The sequence below is a fragment of the Mytilus edulis genome, chromosome 6 (assembly GCF_963676685.1).
Source record: "Mytilus edulis chromosome 6, xbMytEdul2.2, whole genome shotgun sequence".
Lineage (NCBI taxonomy): Eukaryota > Metazoa > Mollusca > Bivalvia > Mytilida > Mytilidae > Mytilus > Mytilus edulis.
In genome coordinates this window covers 92,197,852-92,209,006 of record NC_092349.1, presented here as the reverse complement: position 1 = coordinate 92,209,006, position 11,155 = coordinate 92,197,852, and the positions used below count along the sequence as shown (strand labels likewise).

Sequence of the window (11,155 nt, the reverse complement as noted above, 5' to 3'; positions counted from 1 at the left end):
TAAAAGTAAAAATAAGATTGACCCTTTTCATTTCCGGTACAGAATGGAACCAAAAGTGAAAGTTACAGAAAGAATCAGAGAGTTACTTCAAGATGTAACAGAAGCACTGGACACTGACACAACAAATGAGATAGAAGAAATAAAAAAATACTTGATAAAGAATGAAAAGAACACCGAAATACCATTCAAACTTGTTCATTTTGCATATAAAAACAGAAAACCAGGTACACATCACATGATCAGTTGTTATGAAAAAGATAAAACTTTGTTTTTGTAGAAATTCAGGGCTTTGTTTGTTGTATCTGTTATGAGGTCTTGAAAGGCTATCATATTTTTGGTATCCGGTCGTTCCGGCCCCAAACCGATCCGGCCGCAAGTCAATCCGGCCCAAAGTCGATCCGGCCCAAGTCGATCTGGCCCCAAGTCAATCCGGCCCCAAGTCGATCCGGCCCCATAATAAAATATGAAATAACTATATTGATCTTGGAGGAATTTGTGACACAGTATAAATGGAATTTGCAAAAAGTGTCCGATGATGGATGACAACAGGTAAGTGAAGTATTGGAGTACCAGTTAAAGAACTATTTTAAATCGATACGAAAATGATTGTTATTGTGTCGTTGGTTGTATAGCAGCTTCAACATATTTTAAAATATGAAAATATTTTCCATGATAACTTTAACTTTAACTCATGGCGATTTCATTTTCTTTTTGTTCATACACAGAATATCTAAATAAATATTTACAGTCCACTGGAAGCTATTAAATTTAACTCATCATATGAGTCTATAATTGGTTTGTTTATTCAACAATTGTCTGATGATTGTGAACTAAGGTAATGCCACTTGTAATCACTTAATTAAATCAAATCCTGATTATTTGATCTTCTGGTTTAGGTTGGTATATATTTTAATTCTGACAAACCTTCGTCAATACAATGGTATACAGAAGTTACATGTAATAAATAGCACAATTATAAATTACAGAAAACATAATATGTACACTATTTACAAATATAAGTTGAACTTAGCCAGGAGAACACACACATGAATTAATATGCCTTATAAATGTACATAGCTTTTTCAAATATGATTGTTTTGGCATATTCATTACTTCCTTAAATTTAATTATATTTGGTGTATATAATAATTATAAATTGTATTTTTTTCAGGTAACATCACAGGCTTCTATTTACTTGTTTGTTTTTTTATAATATCAACAAGGTCTTTATAGATTGATATTTTGTTTGGTGTATATAATAATAACCTATAATGGTTTACTTTTATAAACTGTTATTTGGATGGAGAGTTTTCTCATTGGCAATCACACCACATCTTCCTATATCGATATATTTTTCATAAATTTGACAGTATTTTGAATAGTTGTGTGTAGAAAAAACACAAGTTATATGAGTATCCATTTAAGGAATGACTGTAATATTTTTTCTGTCAATGAAGAAATAACATAAAAAATTTGATGCACACTGAATAACGCGCGTAGCGGGTTATTTAACAGTGTGCACCACATTTTTTATGTTATTTCGAATAGACAGAAGAAATATTACAGTCATTTCTTATAATTTAATTCTAAATTCCATTTTAAACCGTAGAAAACCATGAAAAAACGTTGATGACGTCACGGTCACATGACTAAATTATGTATATGGGCTCATAACAAAATAACGTCAGCCAATCAGAAGAAGCGTTACATCCAAAATTAAATTATTATTCTTTATTGCAAGAAAATAACAAAACAATGACACTGAATGCACGTTTTCATACTCTAAAATATAATATCAGCACTACTAAAATATAACAATAACATCATACATACTAACTATCTCTGACACTCACATAAATATATATAACTTTTAAATCATTTACACTAACAGTTTTACACTGTCACTTACTTATTCTCCAATTTCATGCTCAATTAATATAAAAAAAAGTATAAGCCCAGTTATTGGCACTCAAACCTTATCTTTTTTTATTTATTTTGCGCTCTTAACAATGAATTAGATTATACTATTTACTTACCTTGACTGTGTAAGCAAAAAGTCACTGCTAACTAGTTTCTTGAATCTTCTCTTACTACCCTGCTCTTCTATGTGGTATGTTACCAGGGGCGGATCCAGGATTTCCAGACGCAAAGTTTTATTTTCGCCGAGCGGAGTGAGACGAAAAAATTTTGGAGTTTTTTGTAGGTAAAACTATTGAAATATTCTTCTAAAGGGGTGAAATGTAGATATCTCGAACTATTGTGTGGTAAAATTAGCGAGAAATTAAAGTTTCAAGCTGAAACCGCCTTAATCCACACCTGACAACAATCTACAGATAGACGGGCGGACAGACGGACGCAAAGTGAGACGAGACAGATCACAATTGCTCACCTGACCAATATATTTTTCAAATGAAAATTTCTACTTTTACCAGCGATTTTTAATTGTCCTTTCATACTACCTGTGTTTTACTTTTTTGATTTTCGGAGCTCGTGCCAAACTTCACTGTGTTCGCCACACACAACTAAAATCAGAATGAGATGCATTTACGCAGTTATATTTATTTTCTTGGGATCCCCATCATACAGTAATATGGTACAGAATTCGGCTAAATATTTAGCTTGCAAGTGAGAAATAAATATAGACACAAAGAAACAAATTAATAAACTAACCTTTCGCTTGAAACAGTATTTCTATCTTTTATTATGCCGGGATATTATAAAAGAATCTCACTGTTTGCTTGACCGTGTCATGATGAAATTGTGAAAGTGAGTAAGGGATGTTTTGGAACTTCGATTATCAAACAAATTGATTATAAAAACCGCAAATACAATGTAACATTTGTTTTTCTTTAACTGCTAAAAACCTATTATATTTGTCGTCAAACGCAGCTCCGCGTTTGACACCTTCCTTTGAAGTTATTTATAGAACTTTAATAAAGCGTAGGTCAGTTGATTAGTAATCACGTTGATTCTGTTAAACTGACTGTTTTATATACTTTGAATGTTAAAAAAGATTGAATGGTCTCTTCTGATACTTAAATATGTTGAAGTCAACCCATGCTTTGCAAATTTTAGGGGGGCGCCCGCCCGCCACGCCCCCGCCTAAATCCGCCCCTGAGTTACTGGTCTGTTACCGACAACGTTATCTGGAAGTTCTGGGTCTTCTATGTCACTACAAAATTAATTGAATATCAAAATTAGTTTTTATATCAAATAACTGTTTTTGAATATTTGGATTAGCAAGATTTCAAGATTTCATTCATAACCTCAGACACATACTTGTGTTCAAGAGGACAATATATAAAAACATATTAATTAAGATAGTCTTTCACATCATCTGAAGAAATTTTTTTTTTTACCGTACACCTTTAACATTATAACAAAAATCATAAACATTTATGAATTACTTTAATTTATATCTTTATTTTTATTCCTTATAAATATATTTTTTTATTGGGGCCGGATCGACTTTACATTTGGGCCGGATCGACGTGGGGCTGGATCGACGTGGGGCCGGATCGACGCGAAAGCCATATTTTTTTGTTTTAACGCCTTAAATTGACCTAGTCAAAATAATTATGACGTCTTGAAAGGCTATTAATATTTATATGATTTTGTGCTTTGACGCATTATTACATCACCTTACATCGACTGTCATGACAAAGGTGTCAAGCAATAAAATATGATTCTCTAATTTTTGCGCTATTTTCACATTTCCTGACCGGTGTGAGAAAAATATTTCTCCTCACTAGTGAAAAATCTGTTCTCGGCAAATGATTAGTCGAAATTTGATTATGACGTCAAAATGTTTTGTTTTCTTCTCAATTTTCCTATTGTGACGTCATGAAAAAAGGCGACCTTGCCTGATGACGTCGCATATAAAGAGCACAATTTTCTGAAAATCTTTGAAAAAGAACGATAAAAAGCATTAGAGAAACAGATTCCGACACTATAACTCGTGTATTACGATATTTCTCCACTCTCGACAGTTAAATTTTATTATTTAAAGAGCTCGGCAAGCCTCGCGCTTTAAATAATAAAATTTAACTGTCTCGAGTGGAGAAATATCGTAATACACTTGTTGCAGTGTAAGAATCTATATTACTATTAGCCGATCAAGACGTCATAATTATGTGGACTAGGTTTGACCTAACTAGTAAATGAGAATTTGGATGGTTCGGCCCAATTCCTGTGAGCACCAACACTTTCCCTGGTTTTCGTTTCTTTATTTCTTTTCATACTGGGTTATATCATAATTTATAGTAATCAGTCAGGGTTGATATTATTCAATAACTTATATATGCAGTACATTAGGTATTTCAAACAATCTATAGTATTGATTCAATACCCAGCCTAACAAATTGACTTATGAGAGACTATTTTGAACATATTAAAAAGTTGTATATATTCTTTAAATAAAATTAATCTGCTAGACTACTACATCTTCTTTGAATAAGCATCCTCAGTTTAAGAATGCCTCTAATTATATCAGAGACTCTGGCTAATTTTGTACTTAAAATTAAATAACAAAATGTTGGTTTATTATATTTCAATAAACAACATTTATGTATTACAACAAACTATGTAGACTCCTCTCCCCCTGAATGTCAATTTTATTTTAATGTAAGGTAGACAACTCATGAAATTTTATGCAAGCAGGTGGCTAATGTGTAGCGCTGGAAACTATTCAGTTTGTAGAACCAGTAGAACATGAAACATTTTGAATGTTTATGCAATCTGTTTATTAGCTACATTTATATTTAGTATATATTTAAGTTGATGTTACTTAGATAAAGATTTAAAAGGTAATTTTAATTTTTTGCGGATGCCCTCATGTTCACCTTAATCATGTTAATAGGATATATGTGTTATAGACATGCTGGATGTTAATAAGACATATGTGTTATAGACATGCTGGATGTTAATAGGGCATATGTGTTATAGACATGCTGGATGTTAATAGGACATATGTGTTATAGACATGCTGGATGTTAATAGGATATATGTGTTATAGACATGCTGGATGTTAATAGGATATGTGTTATAGACATGCTGGATGTTAATAGGATATGTGTTATAGACATGCTGGATGTTAATAGGATATGTGTTATAGACATGCTGGATGTTAATAGGATATATGTGTTATAGACATGTTGGATGTTAATAGGGCATATGTGTTATAGACATGCTGGATGTTAATAGGATATGTGTTATAGACATGCTGGATGTTAATAGGATATGTGTTATAGACATGCTGGATGACCTATTTGACAATTTGTGGCCAAATTATGGGAGCCCCATCCTCGTGACTTTGAAAGATTTGAGCAAGATATTATTTATAACATTTGAAAAGTGACTGCTGTTACCACCTAATGTGACATGTCAATTGATGGTGTCAATGATCACGTTACTGTCGAAGACAAAAACACAGCTTAAGTGTATATGTTTCATTATCAACCATACGAAAATAATACTGTAATTTTTCAGTTGATGAATTTTTCAAATAAGTAACATTTAATGATAAAACAATTCTTCCTTTTCAGAAAAATGCAGTTTATATTTAAATGAACTCTTAGAAAACAGCGACCTTATTTTAAAGGAATACATTCCACCTACAAGAGTAAGTTACTTATTATATTTTTAAACTTTAACCTTCCTCAGAAATTTAAGGAACTTATATCTTGTTCTGCATGTTCTTGTTTTGTTTATAACTTCATCTTCTGTTCTATATCGCACCAGAGGAGTGAATGTAAAGGATTTTTTTCACGAGGGAAATGTCAGTTTATTAATGTAATTGACTAGGAAATACAATATTTTCACTGAAACAAATGTTATGCATGAAATGAACAAAATCTTAGTAATTTTATACCAAAAGATCATTTCACACAAGTTTTTGTTTTTAGAATCCAGAACTAGAAGCTAGAATTAAGAAACTGAAGACACAACAAGAAAACAAAGACTACAAAAAGATGACAAAAAATGTTGGAACATTCAAGGTAAACTATAGTTATTATAGTGCTAAAACAGACGTTTTGGGGTCTTTTCTGAAGGGTTGTCTCATTGTTAATCATACCATATTTTCTTTTTATGTTATTATAATCTTTGTATAGTTTAAGATAACACAAATTGAAATGATTCCCAATAGAAAACTTTCATTATTACTACTTCTTGTACAAGTAATAAAGATCATTTATGTACCTGGGACTACAAAGTTTAATCAGTGATACTGGCATTATGATACTTAGGTGGACCATTTAAATTAAAAGCTTAAGATATCTATCGTATTGTAGTTATTCAAGGCAATCCATTTTTGACTGTTGATCTGTGATGTCCATCTGGCACATTTGAGTTGTCCTTGGCCTCATTTCAAGGTGAAAAGGCATTTATATTGATATAAGATGAAGTAAGCTTTAGGTTTAGTTATCTCAGCTACAGTTATTTTAATTAGAATATAATTGGTGTACATGTCACTCTTACTGGATACTTATAATCTTGACCTCATTCTCATGGTTCATTGATTCATATTGACTGGATTCTTATGATCTTGACCTCATTTTCATGGTTCATTGATTCATATTGAATTTAGTGAGTAGTTCTGTGTCTGAATTACTTCATTAGATAAAACTTGTATCTAAGGTCTTTCCTGATGCCCTAACACAAAACACACATGTAGTTTGTTACACGAGAAACATAATACTATATAATATGTATTCATTCAAATTAGACTAATGATCAATATAAACCTTTTATTTTCAGGTTCATGAACCAGGTTCAATAGGAAAAGAATGTAAGTTATCTCCCCTTATGAAAAAACTTCTTTGTTTAGCATAGCAAAAGTTACCAAAACAGAAATTTTAGAAAAATAAAATATATACATACTATAATGACTTTAAAACGCTCCATATTGTTGAAGACCATATGACGACCTCTAGATATATTTTAGTTATTTGTGTCCCTAAATGTATTCGCTGTTACAACATCTTGTTTTACTTATATAAAGTTGAACAATCTGTAATTTAAAAAAAGGCCTTCCATCTCACCCATTTTCATTTCCGCATGCTAACTTTAGATTGCCTCATACAAAATTAATGAAACACATACACATTGCTAAGAACCAAAACTCTCAGAGTTCAAATTTAGGTAGTAAATAACTTAAGGTTCTAGAGTCAGGCCCTTTTATAACTTGGAAAATTGCTATTTTATTTTAGATTCCGCATCCAAACTTACATTTGTTACATCCAAATTTTATGAAACTCATACACAATACTTTCATTTAAAACAAATATGACTTTTGTCTGAAATATTTTAAATCTTTCAAATTCATCTATCTATAGGGTTATTCGTACAAAAATTAAAACACCATTAATTCTGCATTATGTTTATTTTTCAGTGAAAACACTGAACAATCAGATGATAGGAGTGTTTAACTTTGTATTGACAGTGGGCGGGGCTTTTGTGTTTGGATACATGGCTACAAAGTATGCCTTTGCTGATTCTGGACAAGATTCTTTCCCTTTGGTAAGTTAACCAGAATGCTACAGACATTTTGATATTTTAAAGGAAAGTTATTCTCTGTCTAATTACCGTATATCTTTTGGAATACAGTACCTGAAGTCATCTGTTATACAAACAGACATATTTTGAAAGGTAGTTTTTCTCAGTCTAATTATATCTGTTGAAATGCAGTATATGAAGTCATCTGTTAAACAGCTAAGAATGCAAACAAAATATTTTTAAAAACACTTGATTTAGTTTTAAATAGTTGTAGACATAAGCTTTAGATAAAATAAGATTTAGTGTATTCATCAATTAGATAGCAATAAACGTGTTTACACTTTTGGTATTTAGCTGTATTTTGCCTCTGAATGACCTTTGATCTACTCTGAATAACCTTCTGACGTCGAGCAACAATGACTTTCTAATTGTAACGTCAAATGTTATAAATTGTGATGTCAAAGTTTACGGAAACCTGTGTGATTTTATGTAATGGCAAATAAATTTGCATACAAGTGTAAATAGTCTTTTAACAAAAACAAAATGTGTTGAGGTCTAGGTAGGTTCTTGAATTCCTACACCAGTACGTCCATTATCTGTTTTGTATTTCAGCAATTGATGTCTGGATTAGTACTTGGTACCATCGTGTTCTTTGCTGACCTTTATTTCTTAGTGAAAGAGGACATGAGGTGACACAAAAGGGAGGTAATCCAGTTTATACAGTGCAATCACATGAAACTGAATGGAGCCAAACCAATCAGAATGCCATGGACTATAGACCGAGTCAAGCCACAAGGAAGACAGTGAATTGTAGAAAACTTTGGTGCTAGAATCAAGACTTATTATTTATTTATTTATTGAAATAATAAACAGAGATTAAATATATGACTGATTTGTTGTTTTCTCTACAACTTAAATGAGTATCCATAACTTTTTTGTTAAATCTGTACAGGACTTTTCCACTGACAAACATCCCTTCCTTGAAGTGCCCAGACAATTGACGCTTGAACGTGTAGTATTAATCATTCAATTTCCATACTCAAATACTGTTTGGTACAGGTGAACAAGCAAAAGCATAAACTTCTAATTCTTGGGGAGATCTTTTAGAAACTTGATAAGAGACATACATGCACATAATAACTTTACAAAATACCAACTTTATTGCACTTGATGTGTGTTTGGACAACTGAGGTCTCTTCGGGGATGGTAACATAGTTAATAATCCAAAACCTAATACAAACTTTGAAGAGTAAATGGAACAACACAAAAGGACAAAAAGTATTGTCAATCCTGGACAAGGATTCAAATCAAAGCTATGCATCATGAAGAAATTAAGTCATTCATTTGGATGTGTTAGACTTAATCTAGTAATTTTTGTGTCATGGAAGAAAAAACTTGATACTGATAGAGACAAAGGTTTACACACTATCATATGTCAATGTACAGTAAAACATTATGTTTGGGTCAAAATCACAATTTAGCATAGAAGTAAAATTTCACTTCACAATGAAAGAGAGGCAAAGCTTTCAACAGGACATTTAAAATCATAAGTCAAAATTAAACTGACAACCCATTGGCTTAAATAGAATGAAGACAAACAGAAAAACAACAGACTGAGTACAAAATACAGAAAACATAACATTAGAAAAAAAAAGTACTCAGCAGCACAACCCTCCCACCAAAAGCTGTAGATGTAACATGTGTATTAAGTTGCAAGTTGATGTGCCTGCAATTTCATTGTAAAATTGAGAAAGGAAATGGGGAATGTGTCTAAGGGACAACAACCCGACCATAGAGCAGACAACAGCCAAAGGCCACCAATGGGTCTTCAATGTAGCGAGAATTCCCGCACCCATAGGTGTCCTTCAGCTGGCCCTTAAAAATAAGTATACTAGTACAGTGATACTGGACATCATACTAAACTCCGAATTATACACAAGAAACTAAAATTAAAAATCGTACAAGACTAACAAAGGCCAGAGGCTCTTGACTTGGGACAGGCCCAAAATTGCGGCGGGGTTAAATCTCAACCCTCCCCCTATACCTCTAGCCAATGTAGAAAAGTAATTGATAAAAATACGCACATTAAAATTCAGTTCAAGAGAAGTCCGAGTCCTATGTCAAAATGTAAGCTACCTAAACCAAATATTTGAACTCGAGAATGTTCTAATTTCACGCTATTAAATTATGTATGTTCAGAGAACAATGAAAAAGTGTCAAAACAGTAATTTGGTATATAACTTTAATAATGAAAATGTGTATTAAGGTTCAAGTTGATATGACCACAACCTCAGAGTGAACTACCTTCAATAATAAATTTGCTTGAACAGGATAAGCAAATGTTATGAAACTTATAAACAATGCTTTTTACCACAAAACACAGATCATGATGAATTTCTGGTGGCGTCAATTTTACCTTACTAGAGTTATGCCCCATTACAAATCAAAAATGTTGAATTTGAAGTTTCAATTTTTAACCGGATTTTTGTGACAAAAATGTCGGTTATTGATTTGGGGATGTACGGCGGGCGGGCGGGCCGGCGGGCGGCAATCAAATGTTGTCCGTGCATTAACTCATGAACCGTTCAACCAAAGCTTTTGAAATTTTAATATGTTATTACTGACAACTATACGAAGGTCAAGTTCAATAATGGAGATTTTGACTTTTACCGTTCAGGAGTTATGGTTCTTGAAAGATTGAAAAATGGAGTTGTCCGTGCATTTACGCATGAACTGTTCTACCAAAGCTTCCCAAATTTTAATATGTTGTTACTAATGAAAGAATGGAGGTCAAGTTCAATAATGACGAATTTGACTTTTACCGTTCAGGAGTTATGGTTCTTGAAAGATTGAAAAATGGAGTTTCCAGTCGTGTCCGTGCATTTATGCATGAACTGTTCTACCAAAGCTTCCGAAATTTTTATATGCTGTTACTGATGATAAAATGGAGGTCAAGTTCAATAATGACGATTTTGACTTTTACCGTTCAGGAGTTATGGTTCTTGAAAGATTGAAAAATGGTTTTTTCCCGTCGTGTCCGTGCATTTTCTCATGAACCATTCAACCAAAGCTTTTGAAATTTTAATATGTTGTTACTGATGACAAAATAGAGGTCAAGGTCAATAATGACGATTTTGACTTTTACCGTTCAGGAGTTATGGTTCTTGAAAGATCGTAAAATATGGTGTTTCCATTCAGGTTGTTGCATTTACTCATGAACCATTCAATCTAAGCTTTTCAAATTTTAATATGTTGATACTGATGACAAAATGGAGGTCAAATTTGATATTGACGATTTTCACTTTCACCATTCATCAGTAATGGTTCTTGTGATATTGCCAGGACACAAATAAATGTTAACAAATCCGGTTTGCTGTCGTTGTGACAGCCTCTTGTCTAACTTTAGTTTGCCTCATCAAAATGTAATGACTCTTATACACAATTCTAAAGTATGCCATAAACAACTGAAAGCAAATTCTACAACTCTAAACTCTGTGTATATGAAACAGCACTCATGTAATATCAGTGACTGTACAAAGGATCATTTCATGCACACTATTAAAGGTTCAGGAAAACATGAGCATGTGCAAGGCTACAGTTAGCTAAAATACTAAATACCAATGCAGAAACAAAAGCTAAAAATATTTGTCTTTTAAATTTA

The 11,155-nt window shown here is 32.4% G+C and overlaps 1 protein-coding gene across 1 annotated transcript; it reads left to right on the top strand.

Moving 5' to 3' along the window:
- The first annotated feature begins 14 nt into the window (after nucleotides 1–14).
- On the top strand, nucleotides 15–8,379 carry LOC139528911 (transmembrane protein 199-like). The gene is made up of 6 exons (XM_071325149.1): nucleotides 15–224; nucleotides 5,544–5,620; nucleotides 5,904–5,996; nucleotides 6,757–6,787; nucleotides 7,391–7,518; nucleotides 8,107–8,379. The coding sequence occupies exons 1-6, from the start codon at nucleotides 44–46 to the stop codon at nucleotides 8,185–8,187; spliced, it is 591 nt and encodes a 196-aa protein (XP_071181250.1). The 5' UTR covers nucleotides 15–43; the 3' UTR covers nucleotides 8,188–8,379.
- Nucleotides 8,380–11,155: the final 2,776 nt, after the last annotated feature.

Bases quoted from the DNA above. Each gene is read 5' to 3' on its own strand.
- LOC139528911 (XM_071325149.1), top strand. From the start codon at position 44: ATGGAACCAAAAGTGAAAGTTACAGAAAGAATCAGAGAGTTACTTCAA. The intron at 225-5,543 runs GTACACATCACA...CTTCCTTTTCAG, and splicing joins ATATAAAAACAGAAAACCAG to AAAAATGCAGTTTATATTTA. The intron at 5,997-6,756 runs GTAAACTATAGT...TTTTATTTTCAG, and splicing joins AAAATGTTGGAACATTCAAG to GTTCATGAACCAGGTTCAAT.